The sequence below is a fragment of the Eucyclogobius newberryi genome, unplaced genomic scaffold (genome assembly GCF_026437365.1).
Source record: "Eucyclogobius newberryi isolate DKJ021-1_F unplaced genomic scaffold, fEucNew1.0.hap1 SCAF_3, whole genome shotgun sequence".
Classification (NCBI taxonomy): domain Eukaryota; kingdom Metazoa; phylum Chordata; class Actinopteri; order Gobiiformes; family Gobiidae; genus Eucyclogobius; species Eucyclogobius newberryi.
This window is the reverse complement of record NW_027315945.1, coordinates 12,494,948-12,513,881: the sequence shown is the minus strand read 5'-3', so window position 1 is coordinate 12,513,881 and position 18,934 is coordinate 12,494,948. Positions and strand designations below refer to the sequence as shown.

The 18,934-nt window shown below is 40.6% G+C and overlaps 1 protein-coding gene across 2 annotated transcripts in view; it reads left to right on the top strand.

Moving 5' to 3' along the window:
• ago3a (argonaute RISC catalytic component 3a) overlaps positions 1-18,934 on the top strand; it is a 479,754-nt gene that overhangs the window by 443,574 nt on the left and 17,246 nt on the right. The window contains exons 2-5 of one of the 2 annotated variants that reach the window (XM_072461616.1): positions 1,063-1,137; positions 14,163-14,334; positions 15,238-15,358; positions 18,447-18,655. In XM_072461616.1, coding sequence (XP_072317717.1) covers positions 1,119-1,137; positions 14,163-14,334; positions 15,238-15,358; positions 18,447-18,655 — 521 coding nt within the window. In that variant the 5' untranslated portion in view covers positions 1,063-1,118. Of the gene's footprint in view, positions 1-358; positions 1,138-14,162; positions 14,335-15,237; positions 15,359-18,446; positions 18,656-18,934 lie in introns of those variants that run through there. The other variant, XM_072461617.1, reaches the window with a different exon arrangement.

Here is an 18,934-nt window from a genome sequence, read left to right as displayed (position 1 = left end):
GGATAGAGGGTAGGTGAAACCAGGATATTCCTGATCACTCTGCCTCAGTCGCAGGACAATACAGGATTACTCAAATATGCACAAATCAATCAAAATACAACTTATACAAAGCTAATGAGGGGGAAACGCCGTTACAACATGGTCAAAAGCATATTATGCCCCTTTAATCATATTGTGGTAACGGTTTTTCTAAACATTGAGTGGAACATTACGTAAATAGCGTGCGTAAAACGTGCAAAAGTGAGGTAATAGCGGTGTAGTAAAGGTAGTGCGCTTCTAGGTGAGGGCGGAGTGATCTTCTGACGCGTAGACTCGGGTCCACCTCTTCCTGTCGGTGTCAGCGAGGCAACTTCACCATATTTAGCTCCGCAGAGTTGATCTGTCATCCAGAGCGAACATTTCCAACTCCTCACGGCGGCTTCTCCCTGGAGTTGACAGCGTCCCTTTTCTACCGGAACAAGCTCTAAAGAACGAGACGTGGCTTTGGATTCGGCAGCTAAACAAACCGGATGGTGTCACGGGGTTGTTTTTTAACGCCACAAAACTCCCATTCAGAAGAACTATATGATCCACCAGTAGCAGCGGCGGCAGCGGCAGCAGCAGAAGAAGCTAATTACCGACGGCGCTAACGCGACTCCCGCTGCCTTCACCGTGGACTCCGATTTATGTCGCACAGTTTACGCGTCGGGTTTCGCTCGCCATTTGTACGAACGCGTTAAACCCGCAGTGATGATATCCTGACAGCGCGTCGCCTCTGCTCCCCGGCACTTTCTAACCCCGGGCTAGCGAGCTAAAGCGGCTAACTTAGCAGCCAGGAGTAGCCGCAGCAGCCGTGGCACTTGCGGCTCCACCACTGGATCCGTGCGTAAAAGTGCAGCAGCAGCAGCAGCAGCAGCCCCGGCCCGCCAGTGGTGAAGCGATACCGTTTCACCGTATCGTACCGTACCGACGAGGACAAGTCACGGAGAGGAGAGGAGGGCAGGACAGGGCAGGGAGACGGCGCGCAACGGCAGGAGGAGGGCGAGGACAAGCCGGAGGAGGCACCGGGTGGAACGGAGGCAGAGTCCCAAGATCATTTGAAGTGTGAGCCGGGAGTGAACCGGGCACAGACCTCATGAATGGAAATCGGAACTACAGGTAAGTCAGCAGCCGTAAGGCATTCACGACACGTTTACGACAGCAACACCCTCCTTTTCTTTACCAATTAGTTACCAAACCGTTATAACCAAGTTGTAGTTCTCGCCTTTGTGCCGATTGTTCTTTATGTTCTTTTATGTTATATTTTTCTTTCCTCAAATGTAGACCTGCTTAATCTGTTTTTGGGACATTTTGATCAACCTGTGTTAATTTTGTGATGGTATTTCTGCCACTCATCCATATGTAGTTTCTTCAGTTCACACCGGAAGAAGCTACACTTGGATGAGTGTCAAAACCTATTCAAACTTTTGTCCACTTAAATAACTACAGCCTTTGTGATTTGATTGAACTCGCACACAAAACGTAAAAGGTGCACGGTGTAACTTTTCTATTTGACTCCAGGGAGTTGTTATTGCGTTGCCTGTAATGTTCCACGGTATGGCATTAAACTTTAGTGGGTCAGATCTGTGGAGAGGTGACTTCTCACTGTGAGAAAGCATGATTTTCAAGGTATTTTTGACTATAATTTAATAAATGTAATATAGAAGATTAATGCCATACTGTGGAACATTCCAGGCAAAACGATACCACATCTATCGAAGCAATTAAGTGAGTGAACCGCAAAATAAAAGTTACATAGAGCACCTTTTAAGAATTAGCTTGATTAAACTACAAAGCAGTAGGGCTTTGGAGAGAAAAGCATACTCTTATTATTCATTATTATACTGTGACGAGAAGAATCATAAACTAAAATGATCAATCCATGACTCAAGTTTCACTGTCACTCTTTGCAACAATTCGACTCTCTATTTGATGAGGATTTGTGATTAGTAAAGTCTGGGTAATTTCCCCGAGGGTTGTTTAGTGAGAGCTGTGTAAATTCCTCTTCACCATCAGGCAGGTGTGTGGGCTCCTGTTGCCACCACCAGATGCCCCGGTATTCCCCTGTATTATCAGTAAGAAGCCCACCCACACGGTTTAATCTGGTACAGTCCCCATTGTTAAAGAGGAACTGGGTGTTGTTCGTTTGCTATGAACTTAAAGGGGCACTATGTCACTTTTCTGGTGTGGGCTCCTCTGTCTTGTCTCCATGGAAATCTGGTATTTGCTTTGTCTGGAATATTCTACACTACAGTATGGCATTAAACATATCCATAATTTATTCCAATTAGTTGTTTTTTATTGTTTGATTGAGAAAAAATTGATGATGATGATGATGATGAGGAGGAGCTACTTGGATGAGTGGTGGAAATAACATCAGATTTCTGCCTCTTTTTGCTCATTTTTAAGTATAGACTATTAGGGATGTCAAGATTATTCGGTTCATCGATGATCATGGTATTCAGGCCACAAAATAATCATGAGAATCAAAAAATAATAATCGTGACAAATTTTCAAGCAAAATTGTTTAAAAAATACACCTAAATGTAAAGATTTTTTATTTATTTTTTTACCTGGGTGTTATTGTCCTACTTAACTTTATTTTGTCTTCCAGAAAGTTAAATTTTGCAAAGCTGGTCACAAACTTAAGGAATAGTAACATGGTAGAAAAAAAGAAAGAAAATTAAATATTTCACTGTAGTTCAGTCACAATCGGGAATAATAGTTTAATTGTGATGTTTTTTTCCTCACAATTAATTGTAACACTGAAAGGTTATATTGCCACATCCCTATAGACTATAAACTCAATACCATACTCCACACTTTACAACACAGAAAAAAGCAATTCTTATTTTTCCCAATATTGGACAGCCTCCACCAGCATTCAAGGTTCTAAGGTTGCTGCCCGCACGATGATTCAGCACATTTGACAGCTGCGTTTCTATAGTGCTGATTTGTTGAATATTTTGGTTAACTTTAGCGTTTACCTTTACCTTGCCCGCCCTGATATCGGCCGCTGACATTTGATCCAGCAGTACGTTGGCATCGCATCCTTCTTCTCTCCTCTCCTTCCTCTTCCTCTGTGGTCTCATTAGTGTTTAAGTAGTTTTTTTTTAAGGTGTGCAAGTTTAGGTGAGCAGGGTCACATTTCAGTTTAGATAATTTATTTGAACGTTGTCATTACGTCTGTGTTTCCTGGGTATTAAATACGATGCTCTGTTGTTGTGTCGGGCACAGTTGGTTAGTTATTTTTGTATTAGTTATTAGTTTGTTAGTTGGTCTATATTATATACTATATATATTATATAGAAAGTCAATGCAATATGTGATGCCGCTGTGTCTTTGGGCAAGACTCTGAACCTTAAATCAACTGTTTGTATACACCGATGTAAGGATGTGTGCATTGTGTGGGCGCTTGTGATGTAAAGAGCTTTGAGTACTCCGTGGCAATGGAAAAGCACAAAATGAATGCGTTTGATCATAATAAATTACCATTTAATTGTGATGACACAGTACAAAACTGATGACTGTTTTATTTTTTATTCATCCTTTATTTATATAAGTTGGCCTAATGAGGTTTAATGTCAAGACTTTGTTCACCATAAAACAGTTATATACACAATAAACTATAACTTTTCATTCAAAATATATTTCGATGCTAAAGAAAAGGCTCAATGCAGATTTTGATACCATAATGATGATAAACTACGTTGTTTTTTACTGGTTTTGATAGATTATTACATTCATCAAATTTAGCTATATATATATATATATATATATATATATATATATATATATATATATATATATATATATATATATATATATATATATATATATATATATATATATATATATATATATATATATATAAGTAATTATTTTTTATATACCTATTTTTAATATGTCGGTGTAATCCCTCATTCGTCCAGGCGTGTTCCATAGTAGAAAAAGCTTCAGTTGTAGACATCTGGACTCAGTTAGAAGGTCAAGAACTCCGATATTTATACTTACCACAGAATAGTATAAATATCGGAGTTCTCGACCTAAATTCTTTTATTGACAATGACTCTTGGATGAGAGTCGAAACATCTATTTTTTCAAACTGAGTCCAGATGTCTACAACTGAAGCTTTTTCTACTTTTTTCAATATAAAAATAGAACAGACACCAAACACGACCAGAGAGATAACAACTGAACAATGTAAAAAAATAAATACAAAATAAATAAAATCATGGCACATCAATTCAATAATGTCGATTTGGTCCAATGACAGTAAATTTACGTCAGATGTTATTACAAAAATGAATGTAGTTTTGCGATATCTGGTGCAGCTCTAATCTAATACATTACTTTCACGTTGCTGCATCCTTTAAACCCGCTTCACTTGCTTGTGTTTTCCTTTCCCGCTCTTTTTTTTGTGTGTGTTTTTTGGACCCCCCCTCTCCGCGCCCCAGTGGGTAACCCTTCATTGTCATTGTCCTAATCGTGCGGGTCTATGAGGACTTTGTAAAGGGCTTCTGGGGAGGTCCAAGTGCTTGATTTGTAGTCTTTTCTCATACCACTCTGCTCACATCTTCATCGAACCATAAGCTTCCGTTAATGCCATATTGCTTTAGGTTTCCATGGAGACCGCACCTTGTTGAGACTATGTAGGGTCTTTTAGAGGGAAATATTTATGGCCAGTTTTATTACTCATTTACAACTCTGATGCTAACAAGAAGCATACGGACAGTGTCATTGAGAGTAACTCACTATATTTTAGTAGTTTTATGTATTAATCCTTGTTTAATTTAATTACATTTTTATTATATAGGCATTAACACCCAATTGAGTTAAAAAAAACAAAACTAATTTGATCAATTAAGTAGCACAAAGTGATTAAAAAAAGTGGCATGCAAACAGGGTAGAGTTGTCAAAAACTGCAAGTATTGATACTGAACAAAGTTACATAAACTGGTTTTGATCTACTGTTAATTTGTGTTGAAAATGACTGATTCTATTGTATTAAAAAGAGGGCGTTTACTGTCATAGTATTAAAGCGTTTTCCTTTTGTATCAAAAGTTTGATGTCAGGGCTTCTGCTGTTGCGTTTGTAAGTCCATCACGCCGCGTCACATCAGCATTCCGGACAATCGCTCAGTTTTCTTTTTTAGTACTCCATGTTGGATCTTGATGGATGACACATGCGAGGAGTCAGAAGGAGGGTTAAAAAGTCAAAGGGCTGTGTTGTGTTGCGTGTGGGAGGCGGGTGCTTATGTGTCACAGCAGCCGTGTGTGTGTGTGTGTGTGTGTGTGTGTGTGTGTGTGTGTGCGCGTGCGCGCAGTGAGGCCCACTGAGGGACGGGCAGAAGCAGCAGCTTCTTTGTCTGTTTTTCAAAATCCAAAAACTGTAAAACTCAAAGTTTAAACTAAAACTAAAAATGTTGTTGATGTTATAATCTGGTATGTGAGCACAAAAAAACACCTGGAGTACGGTCGGATATATAATGAAGATTCGAATGTTATTTTCCACATATTGCCCAAGTTTAGTTTTGATCCTGCTCAAGACTAATTCATCTGGCCATATACATTGTTAATAATTCGTACAATTCTATTCATTCTCGAACCTCAGACAAGGAGAGTCCCAGCCAGTCGTTCTGTGCCGTCCGTGTTTATTCCCCCGATCAGTTTTACACGTGTTGCAATCAAACGTGACGACAATGATGAACGTTTGGTATTATAGAAGTGTGTGCCTGTCTGTCTGTGGAGGAAAATAAATAAGTAAATGGGAACGATTATCATGTAATTAAAACATTTCCTGTGGAGAGAAACATTGATTTGTGTTTGTGACTTGCATTAAGTGATAGTAAGAAACTACGACAGCTTTAGACAAGGCTGTAAATGTAAATGTACGGATGTAAAAGTCAGTGATAGTTTCTCAGTAATTGATCACGAACCTGTATAAAGTGACATTATAACTAAAGACAAATGATAGGAAACGGCAGCAAGTGACTTTTCCTCTGCAAGCAACAAAAGATCCTGTCTTATTCTGCGTAAACGCTGCTGAACCTGTAGTTTAGACCTCCACAAACATGTTCTGAAATGTATCTTATTCTTGTATTTGTTTAGCTGTTCATATCGCAGTCTTCTATCAAATGACCCTGGATGCGTTTGACTTTGACTTAACTTACAATTTCAACGCAAATCTAATCACAATTTGTCAGAAAAGAAGAAAAAATAAATGCTAAATTCAGCCGCAAGTCCCACCGTATGGCATTAAACTCATCTGTATTAAATTAGTTTGAATTATGTATATATTTTTTTCTTTGTTGGACAAGATTGTGTAGTGGGAACAATATGAAATCTTAGTGTCATGTAGAGCTGGGTTGAAATAATCGATTTTCCTATTTTTAATCGATTTGCATATTAATGACCGATTATCAATTCGTACGTCCAAAGATCGATTTATTTATTTTTTCAAAATTTTTTTTTTTTTTTTTCAATTAAAATTATATTCTACATTTCCCTCAGTGAACTTCAATCTACCTTCAAGAAGGATAATTCAGGATTCCTGGATTAACTTTCTTGAAGGTAGATTGACCCTTAACCTTTTCATCAGTCTTCCATCAGTAACTACCAATACTTGTAAGATTTGCTGTTTAATATTGATATAATACTAGTTTTAATATGTTGCTTCTTTACACAGTCATGAAGTGAAGGAAACGGTTCAAATACATTTTTCATTTTTAATAACATTAACCCCCGGATCGAATCGAAATCGGAGCGAATCGGATGGAATCTGAGAAATCGGAAAAATCGATTTTGAAACATAAAAATCGGAATCGAATCGATTCTTGAAATTTGAATCGAAACCCAGCTCTAGTGTTATGATTATTGTGAGAAAAAAACATGACCATTTTTTTTACGATTATTCGTGATTGCAGAGACTGTAACTAAACCTCAGTGAAATCTTTAATTTTCTTTCATTCCCGTGGTCTGACGTGTTACTGTTCCTCAAGTTTATGATCGGCTTTACGGAACTGAACTTTCTGAATGACAAAATAATGTTCAATGTGTCAAAAACCACCATATCCATTTTGGTCTATATATTGATCAATAAGTACTTAATTTTGTTTTTTAAAATGGTCTCGATTATAAGTTTTTTTATTCTTACGGTTAGAACTGAATAATCACGACTATAAATTAATGGAATTGTCTTGCTTGCTTGCTATTGTTTCATTATGCTTAGTGTGATATATTATGTATATCACACTTCAGAATGTGTGATGCGACAGGCCTGGTTCACAGAGAACATTCTATTACTTCAATCATTTACAATATGACCAATTCAAATCTTCAAATTGGTTTAAGAAGCAAAATCAAGCTCAGACAGATCAGTCAGTAAAATTGATTGGTCTCAAACTTGGGGATAATCAATTAGTCCTGTGGCGATCATTCTTCTTTTTTAGAACGCAAAAGTCAAGATTTTTGCTAAATTTGACCCAAGCTGAAGTGAAGCAGTTTGACGATCCTGGTGGAGCACATTTATGGACGAAAGACTGTTTTGTTTTCATCAAATACACTGAATGTATACATTTTTATACATAGATTAATTGACGATAATTTCAATAACAGACTAACTTGTTGCAGCCCTAGAATATTTAAGTGTTAAACATTGGGATTGAAAGAAAATGTAAGATAAGTAATGGTGTTACGGTGACAGTCCTATTGGCGACTCGGCGCTCCACCGTGCAGCCGTGACGTACACGGATCCTCCTGTGCCAGATCTCGCTGTGTCCCCAGAGCGTCAGCCTGTGTGAGCCCGAGCTGCTGTGACTGACGCCGTTGTGCCCTGGCTCGGAGCACTTGGCCCGTTCCCACCGCTCTGGCCCCTCTGGACTAGCACAACAGCTGTATTGTGTGTGCAGCCCGTGTGCGTGGGTGCGTGTGTGTGGACCGGTGGGTCGTCATCACACTGTGGGGACAGAAACCGGCGTGCACACACACTCACTACATGGGGATGTTTGGTTAGGTCCCCACAATAAGGTAAATCCAAAGTTAGTTGGTTTTAACTTGAAATCTATTTGACCATTGTTTTAACTATGACTTCATTTGGTGGTGTAGAACCTGTGGTAAATATTTATGATAGTTTTACATCTGTGAAGTTGCAGTTTGTAAAGACATTTGGAAAAATCAAAGTTGAAAATGGCATGAAGTAGTGCCGAGAGAATCCCTCTGTGATGTCAACAGTGTGCGACGTGCCAGTTAAAATATAGTGACAATAGGCATGTTGAAAGAACCACTGAACACCAAAACCACTACACTACTAGCACAGTGTGGACATGCTAGCATTGTTATTAGCCTCTTAGCATTGGATGAATGTCCACTCTTATCCAGATTAGGCAGTCAGTCGGCTCCATGTTTCCTGTCGACAGCCACTGTCAATGTCAACTTTTTTCACATTTTGGTTTCGGCTGAAAAAGGCCCTGTCACGGGTGTTTAGTAGCACTTTGAGCAGCCGGCTGGACTGAGCAGGCAGCTGGAGCCGAGCGGTGGAGAAACAGCCTGGAGTCAACTGAAACGCTCCACGAGCCTTAGAAGAGCGTGACGGCCTCAGATCACGGAGCGTCACAGGAAAAAGACGGACCTTGTGTTTGTCTGTTTTATATATATATATATATATATATATATATATATATATATATATATATATATATATATATATATATATATATATATATATATATATATATATATATATATATATATATATATATATATATATATATATATATATATATATATATATATATATATATATATATATATATATATATATATATATATATATATATAGGAGGAGAGAGGGTGAAATTAATGGAGGAGAGAGAAGGAGGAGAGAGGGTGAAATTAATAAGAACATAATTTTTTTTAATGATGTTTAAAGGGTCACTTCCTGTAATTTTCTATAGATTTTTCGACTTTTCTCTACAAACATCTTCTTGATTTCTATAAAACTCTAATTTATATCTACAACTGTTATAAACACTCCAAATAAAGTCAACATTAGAAAATCACAACAAGTTTAGTTTTAGAATATGGGGGACAGAATTAGACAATAGGGGGCCACAATAGTCTCCTTTTATTAATGGGAAACACTGACCTCTCCTTCACTCCCCATGTCAGCCACATCGTCAAGACCTCATACTTCCACCTCCGCCGCATCGCCAAAATCCAACACTGCCTCACCCTCCCCGCTGCTGAATCCCTCATCCATGCCTTCATCTCCTCCCGCCTTGACTACTGCAACTCCCTCCTCACTGGCATCTCCTCCCATTCCCTCCACAGACTCCAAATGGTCCAAAACTCCGCTGCCCGCCTCCTCATCCACACCCGGTCCCGTGATCACATCACTCCCGTTCTCCGCTCTCTCCACTGGCTCCCCATCAAGCAGCGCATAAACTTTAAAATACTCCTCCTCACCTTCAAAGCTCTTCACCACCTTGCCCCCCCCTACCTGTCTGACCTCCTCATCCCCCACCGCCCCACCCGAGCTCTCCGATCCTCCTCCTCTCTCACCCTGACTGCACCAACATCCCGACTCAAAACTTTTGGCGACAGAGCTTTCTCCCGAACAGCACCCCGACTCTGGAACTCCCTCCCCCAACCTGTCCGCCACTCTCCCTCACTCACAACATTCAAATCCCGCCTAAAAACATACCTCTTCACCCAAGCCTATGACCTCCCCTACCCCTAGCCTCCTCTACCCCATTGCCTACACTTCTACCCCCTGTTACATCCCCATCTTTTTCTCTCTACTTCTTCTGTCTTGTTCATTTTATCTGTATATTAATGTGTTCTGTACGTGTTGTCCCCCCTGTCTGTAAATACCCCCCCCTTTTTTATTATGTTCAGCGTCTTTGGGTCACTGAAAAGCGCTATATAAATAAAAGTTATTATTATTATTATTATTACCTGAATACATGTTGCGTAATCCCTCATTTGTCCAGGAGTGTTCCATTGTAGAAAAAGATTCAGTTGTCGTCATCTAGACTCTGTTTTAGAAAAAACGGGGAACTCGGGAACTCAGATATTAATCCTGTATATCTGAGTTATATCTGTGTTCCCAGTTTAAATTTGCAGATTGAGAATGACTCTTGGATGAGAGTCGAAACGTTTAGTTTTTTCTAAAATGGAGTCCAGATTACTGACCTGAATACGGTTAAAATGTAGATTCAGATTTTATGTTTGGTAGATGTGTTTAGTGACTTCCCAGTGCTGAAAAGTCTCCACAGAGCATGTAAAGGTATCATGCGTGCGTATGTGCGTGTTTGCGCGTGTATGCGCATGCACTGGACCACTGTCCCTGGCCTCTGGTCTCGCTGGTCCTGGCGGCGTGCCCTCTGTGTACAGTGTGACAGTGTGTTGTGTTGCAGAGCTGCAGAGTGGAACGGGTTCACATAGCTGAGATGTTTGTGCAGAATGCTCATGTGCTAACCTCTGTAAAGCCCAGCGGGATCTTCTCTAGTGTGCCACCGCTACAGAAGCTCTGCACGTTGCACACACTGTCACTTTACTAAAGCAGCTGCTGGGAATTTGGGTTGGAAATTGGGTGATTTTGGACAAAATTGTTGTAGGAATGTTAAAAAAATGTAAACCTAGATAATAATCGGTTAGAAATTTGAGCCGGTATCTTTACAGAAAGGAAATGATTTAAATGGACAAAGCTGTTTTTGAAGGTCTATATCTATAGGACTAGACTAGTGAATGCACCATACTTATTTTCATCTTCTATTTTGCATTGAAAAGGACAGTCTATATTATCAAATCAAACTGCTTAAAGGCGGTATGGAAGATTCTTCGGCGATTTGAGAACGCAGGCGGAAGTGCGCATGCTGACTGATACAACACACACGTGCGTTTGTTTATTAGCGCAACGGAGCGCATCGCATCTCTCGTCTCCCGTAGATTTCTGTCCACTTCTGCGTCAGCTCGAACTGTCTTTCTCCGTCTTCATTTTGCCCCGTACACTGAGGGAACTATATTATGATAGATCCATGCGCTTAGGCACGCGGAAACGTGGGGACGAACCGCACGCGGCTGCAGGTGAGCGGTAGGTGCGTTTTATGATTGATACGTGGCAGGACTAATGATTTATCCACGCCACGAGGAAATATGATACAAAATTTGCTGGAAAAAAAACCTCCATACCACCTTTAACAATATTTTTTGATAGAGTAAAAATGCCACAAACAATTTTCTACCCCAGATAATACATTCTTTTGTTATTTTTACAGAAGCAAAAATAATTTATGTTAATTTATGAACTCTTTGGAGCTGATTGGTACGTTCCAGAAGTGTTTCAGCGGTCTTAAGTGAACCGTCCCGGCCTGTTGGGGGCCCAAGAGGGCTGTGAGTGGCACTGGCCCTGTTCTGTGTTGGTGCGCTTTAGCTGCACATCACATGATGATTTGACACAGGAGAAAACGCAGGCGAAAACAAGATGACAAAAAGCCGATACAAACAGAAAATAATAATTTGTCAAACGCTGACTTGACATGTTAGCATCAACTGTTGCTGAATGCCATTCATGTATGGTTTAGATGTTGTAAAGAAATTATATTTTGGTTGAAGTCAAATGCTTATGTAGCAGAGCGCTGCCTCTCGGCCCCGAGGAAACGCAGACCACCGTGAACCCGAGCGAAACGCGGCCTGCATTTTCTTACCTTAATTCATTCACTTGTTTGTTGTGTTATTTAATAAACCTTGAGCTCCTCAGTGCCGTGTGTTCAGAGGCAGGATGCTGCTCCGTGGGTTTCCGTGGTTACTCTGTGACTCACACTCTACAGCCGCCCGTTCCAAGAGGCCCATGAAAGCAAACCCGCCATACCCGGCGCCTAATCCCCGCCACTCCCTGCTCCCCTCCTACTACTACTCCACTTCCTCCACTTCCTAACATACAGGGAGATAGAGGTTGCCTCAGGTCAATGTGAATGAATCAAACTTCTCTAAACATCCTTTTTAAATGTCATTGTTGTGGTTGAAAGTTACACCGTACGCCTCATGAGAATTTAGATTATAAAAACATACACACACACATACTTTTGTAGCCGTTCATTTTTATGTCTACAGACATTCTAAAACACCAACTACTGTAGCTTCCAGTACTCAGCCCACCAAAGCAGGTTAAAGCAGGGAGAGGGGGACTGAATACACCCTTCCAGCGCCCCTGTAGTGTAAACAAACCTGCTTGTTCATGTCGTCCGCCCCTAGCGCTCTGTTCGGGGCCCCACAGTTCACCGTCGCCCACTCTCAGGCCTGCAGTGAGTCAAAAGCACGATGAATAAGCCGGTGCGGTTACTTCCGACCGGAGAATGACTGATCTGTCTGATTGAATCCAGGGTTTTGTAGTTTAATCTGAAGAGGCAGAATTGAGGTTTTTAACTTGGGAATGTACGATATTTTTAAATTCTGACTCAGGGGTGAAGCTGTTCCCCGGCAGTGTTTTATGGAGAATTTTGGGGTCACCGGAACTAGGAATGTCAAGATCATTCGGTTTAGTGATAATTGTGATTATTCAATATCATTTTAGAAGTAATTTCAATTCAATCTGTAAGGCTAGAGTGCTTTACTTTTACTTTCAGAAAATTCATTTTCACAAAGCTGGTCACGTACTTTTGGCAATAATGTATTAAAATGAAGTAAAATGTATTGTTTGTGTGTCAATAATCGTAAATAAAAGTTATACTGTTATGCTATACAGATTTTTTTTGTTTTTTTCAAATTTATTTAGGGATTTCTTATTAATCTGATTTGATGAGTGAAAAACAGGTTTCAAAATTAAAAAAATAACTCCATTACATTTCATATGATTTTTCATTTTCTACCTATAAAGTCTGAACAGCTTCTCCCAACAAGTCACATTCTGGAGAGTTGTTGTTTAAAAGACGATCTTTTTGATCCGCAAACAATTCCATCACCAAACAACTTAAATTTGATTATTTGAACTGCTTTGTAAATAATGATTCTTGTATTTATTTTTAACATTTACGTACCTTTTTGCATTGGTACAAACTATTTATTACAATTTGCGACTATGCCAGTAGATCCCCAAAAATAGAATCGTGCTCTGTTTGAATCGCGCTGTAACAAAGACTACTCCAATGCCAAACAGATGCAGAGGCTTTAAATTCTCCAATAGCACGTACAACACACTGTATATCATCCAATCACTGTTTGTTCTGGCTCAGCGGCAAAGCCATGATGTGCTGCTGGGGCTATTCTGGGGTCTGCCGAGACTTGCCCATCCACCGCCGCGCCACGTTAAGTTGTACAGGACTCCGTGTATCTGGATCAAAGTGACTCATGACAAAGACATCCAGGGCGTTTGGAACAAGAACAAGTGCTCACGCTCCAGTCTCCACCGCACGAACAGTGGCCCATTACTGTTGCTAATAGCACCGCCTGTTGCACATATTATTGGTCTGGATCTCTTTAGTGTCAGGTGTCTGTGTCTGAGGACTCTTTGGTTTATTACAAAAAAAGAAGGGTGCAGGAAATTCTAACTTTTCATCTATAACAGCCTGTTCTTTTCCACGGCGAGTTGCAGTACTTCTTGAGATGAAGAACTGTGTTAGTAGTTCTTTATTTCTGCTCATTTATAGGCAGACCACTTTTTGTTTTGTGTCTTTGTGGGAAAAATCTACAAAATATGTTGGATTAACCAGGCTTGAATAATATTCTTCAATATGAACATTTCTATGAACTATTTTTTGTTTTATATATATATATATATATATATATATATATATATATATATATATATATATATATTACACAAATGGACATGGAGATGAGAGCTTGTTTCATGTGCCAAACGTCCATAGAGATGCATTAACCCAATACGCTGCTGGATCATAATGATCACATTATAGTCAAAATACCATTAATTAACTCTTTATTATTGTTTGTTTACTATTTAGGGTTTGAAAAGCTCCATTTTTAACATTAGGCCAACTGAAAATTTACGACAAAATCCGGAACTCTTTGTTCAAGAAAATGTGTCGATTATGATCCTGTTCTCGATTTGTTCTCGAAGATTTGCCTTGGATGTTGTCGTTGTAAGAACAGATTCACTTATCCAGTTGTGTTGTTTTTCCCCAGGAGCCGTGGGGGCCCAGTCCCTGTTCTCCATGCCTCGGAGGCCTGGCTATGGCACCATGGGGAAGCCCATCAAGCTGCTGGCCAACTGCTTCCAGGTGGAGATCCCCAAGATGGATGTCTACCTGTACGAGGTGGACATCAAGCCTGACAAGTGCCCCCGCAGAGTCAACAGGTACAGAGTTGGATTCAGGCTTTTAGCTAGGATTTGAAAACACCCGTCCACCCGGGGATTTAAAAGCCAATATGTGTTTCACGACCTTTTTTCAACGCTTTTACTAAATAAAGCGGCGCTTTTAACGTGGAGGCGATCTAGAGCGGCGCCCGCACGCACGCCTCTCGTATCATATTGACTTTCCATACTCTCGCGCCGCCTGCGCCTCTCAGCCGTGCGGCTCACACTCTGCGCGTATCGCGCCGTATTTTACATGGTATTTGGCCGTGGAGGTTCGGCATTTTCCAGACCACGGCTCAGAAGCCAATCAGAGCCAAGCACACAAACTTTGTCGACCAATGAGCGCGCAGCATGCAAATTTTCACTTGTAAACATTCAACTGTCATGCCGCGGACCACAGCGGACTATCGTCAAACGCTTCCCGGCCCGATTTAAAAAAAATTCTAAAATGTATTAATAAAAATTATACCGTCCTTGCCCTCGAAAATGTCCGTCCACATGTCGAGATACCCCGTCCAAAAGACGGGAAGACGGCCCTCTAACTAAAAGCCTGGTTGGATTTTGGTTCATTTTTTGCTAGTGTTTCTTTGACGACAGAACGGTGTCTAGAAAATGTGGCTGTGCAGTTGATCAAATATTTAATGGAGATCGATTGAGTTATTTATAATCATCAGTGATCAGATTGGGTCTTTATAATTGAGAGGTCCACAGTCAATCCTCTGTAAAAGCAAGTGGTTTGGAGTTCAGACTTTGGAGGATGGCATTTGCCTATTTTGGGATAAAATAGCAATGATTAAAAATTATTTAGCCAAGTTGGCGATTGAGCAGGTAAAATATATATCACACTGACATTACCTATTCAAATACCATTATTACTAAAGCTCCTATTGTGTAACGTTGCAGGGAGGTGGTGGACTCCATGGTGCAGCACTTCAAAGTGACAATCTTTGGGGATCGAAGGCCCGTTTACGATGGGAAGAGGAGCTTGTACACAGCCAACCCGCTCCCCGTGGCACCAGCTGGGGTAAGATGCACACGCCCGCAGCAGACATGGTAATGGCAAAGATGGGTGTTGGTGCCACTGTATTAAAACTGAAACTGAACATTTCACCAAATACATAAAATAGTGCAGGTTTTTACCATTTTTTAAAATTTTGCCTTTATTTGGTGTTTTTATACCTGCTGTACATATACATTATAGTTTTACACCAAACAAGTAGGTATTTGTGGAGAAAATGTAGAAAAATCTGTAGAAAAATGACGGGAAGTGACATCACACTAGGGACACTCATTCCAGTCATAGTTTATGCACAATTTACACAAAGAAACAACTTTTTTGTAAGTTTACCCTGTGGACATGACTTTAACAAAATAAATATGTCGGTGTAATCCCTCATTCGTCCAGGCGTGTTCCATAGTAGAAAAAGCTTCAGTTGTAGTCATCTGGACTCAGTTTGAAAAAGTAGACGTTTCGACTCTCATCCAAGAGTCATTGTCAATAACAGAATTTAGGTCGAGAACTCCGATATTAATACTGTTCTGTGGTAAGACCCGCCCATTGGGAGGAGCCTTCCTGAAGTAGAAAGAGTTGTTGGTTTCAACAGAAACTCCCCCCTTGTATCTACCGAGCTAGCCTATTCAGAATCTTAATGGGCTGTTAAAACCTCTTTGTCTTAGTGAGACCCTGGCTCAACCACCCTGAGTACCTGATTAGCATTTGAATGCCCTGGTCCTTTACCTTTCCAGGGGTTCAGTAACCCATTATAGATAACAGGAAGATTAAACCTAAGCCCTCCATTTCTGTTTAAAGAAGGTCTTTCTTTTTTAACAAAAATAGCTTCCTTGACTCCTCTTTCAAACCATCTTTTCTCCCTGCTTAAAACCTTCACCTCACCGTCTTCAAACAAGTGATTAGAGGCTTCAAGATGGAGATGCACGGCACTCTGTGGTCCTGAACTTGTATTTCTTCTGTGCTGATAAAGCCTCTTGTGTAGAGGCTGTTTTGTCTCACCTATGTACCGTTCTTTACAGCTTTCTTCACTGCATTGGATCGAATAAACTACATTGCTCTGTTTTTGAGTCGGCAATTTGTCCTTTGGGTGAACCAGTTTTTGTCTTAAAGTGTTTCCTGGTTTAAAATAAACAGGGACTTCGTGTTGTCTAAAAATTCTCTGCAGTTTTTCCGACAGGCCAGACACATAATGGATAGAGACACCCTTCCTTCTCTGTTCAGTTTCCCTTTTGTCCTGCTTCTTGGTTCTCTTCACTCTGTTGAGAGCCCAAGCGGGGTAACCACAGGCTGAGGGCATTTCGGACATGTTTTTCCTCTTTCTTCTTGCCCTCTGAAAGTAAGTGGTGTTCAGACAGATGTCCAATTCCGGGGACAATTTTACAGACAGATTCATGGCTGTGCCATGGGCTCGCCCGTCTCTCCCATAGTGGCCAACCTGTACATGGAGCACTTTGAGAAGAAGGCACTGTCCTCATTCTCAGGCATAGCCCCAAAACTGTGGCTCCGCTATGTCGATGATACTTTTGTAACAATCAAGAAACAAGAGCTGGAAACCTTCTCTGATCACATCAATGCTGTGGACCCACATATCAGGTTTACAAGAGAAGACGCTAAGGAGAATCGCTTGGCCTTTCTTGATTGTGCCACGATCAGAGGAGAGGACGGGAAACTCCAAATAGAAGTATATAGGAAACCTACACACACGGACCAGTATCTGCTCTTTGGTTCCAACCACCCACTACAGCACAAGCTGGGGGTGATCAGAACCTTACAACACAGAGCTCAAGGTGTGCCCACCAGCTCAGAGGGCAAGAAGAAAGAGGAAAAACATGTCCGAAATGCCCTCTCAGCCTGTGGTTACCCCGCTTGGGCTCTCAACAGAGTGAAGAGAACCAAGAAGCAGGACAAAAGGGAAACTGAACAGAGAAGGAAGGGTGTTTCTATCCCTTATGTGTCTGGCCTGTCGGAAAAACTGCAGAGAATTTTTAGACAACACGAAGTCCCTGTTTATTTTAAACCAGGAAACACTTTAAGACAAAAACTGGTTCACCCTAAGGACAAGTTGCCGACTCAAAAACAGAGCAATGTAGTTTATTCGATCCAATGCAGTGAAGAAAGCTGTAAAGAACGTTACATAGGTGAGACAAAACAGCCTCTACACAAGAGGCTTTATCAGCACAGAAGAAATACTAGTTCAGGTCCACAGAGTGCCGTGCATCTCCATCTTGAAGCCTCTAATCACTCGTTTGAAGACGGTGAGGTGAAGGTTTTAAGCAGGGAGAAAAGATGGTTTGAAAGAGGAGTCAAGGAAGCTATTTTTGTTAAAAAAGAAATACCTTCTTTAAACAGAAATGGAGGGCTTAGGTTTAATCTTCCTGTTATCTATAATGGGTTACTGAACCCCTGGAAAGGTAAAGGACCAGGGAATTCAAATGCTAATCAGGTACTCAGGGTGGTTGAGCCAGGGTCTCACTAAGACAAAGAGGTTTTAACAGCCCATTAAGATTCTGAATAGGCTAGCTCGGTAGATACAAGGGGGGAGTTTCTGTTGAAACCAACAACTCTTTCTACTTCAGGAAGGCTCCTCCCAATGGGCGGGTCTTACCACAGAACAGTATTAATATCGGAGTTCTCGACCTAAATTCTGTTATTGACAATGACTCTTGGATGAGAGTCGAAAGGTCTACTTTTTCAAACTGAGTCCAGATGACTACAACTGAAGCTTTTTCTACTATTAACAAAATAAAGTCAAATTAGTCAAATTTTTAATAATGTGAGTTTTTGCCCAGTGTTTGCTGGGTAATAGTGTGATGGGAAGTGAAATTATAAACCAATTTTTTTTTGTACGTTTTCAGTAACATTCCAAATATATTGAATATATAATATAATATAATGTATCTTAACATAATTTTAGTTCAATAAGTCGCCCAACCTAGGCACTTCCCATAAAGGAGTATATCGGCCTATGCTGGTGATTCAAGCTCTAAAAAGTGCAAATATGGGCTGGATATATCGGCAAACCAATATATTTACACCGGTGGTCCCTTAACAGATTGATGTCGTGTGTGGATAAATGCTAAACATTTGCCTATTCCGTCAGGTGGACTTGGATGTCACGTTACCTGGAGAAGGGGGCAAAGATCGGCCGTTCAAGGTCTCCATCAAATTTGTGTCTCTGGTGAGCTGGCACATGCTCCACGAGGTGCTGACCGGTCGCAGCATGCCTGAGCCTCTGGAGTTGGACAAACCCATCAGCACTAACCCTGTCCACGCCGTCGACGTGGTCCTAAGGCACCTCCCCTCTATGAAGTAAGCAGATGAAACTTGGTTGGTTTTGGTTGATTCTAAAAAAAAAAAAAAGTGAAAAAACTTAAAATGACCGAAGTTAAAAATGAATTGTGTTACATTTCAACTTCAGAATTGGATTGCTGCACCCAAGAAAACTACTTTTTACACCAGTTTTTTCTTCAAAAGTTGAGCTCAGTACATCAAATATAGCTCTGCCTCTCTCTGGTCTCATATAATTATTCTGTATTTGCTCTGTCACTGTGGCATCAATATGAGGGCCGGCGGAAATGAAAGATGCTT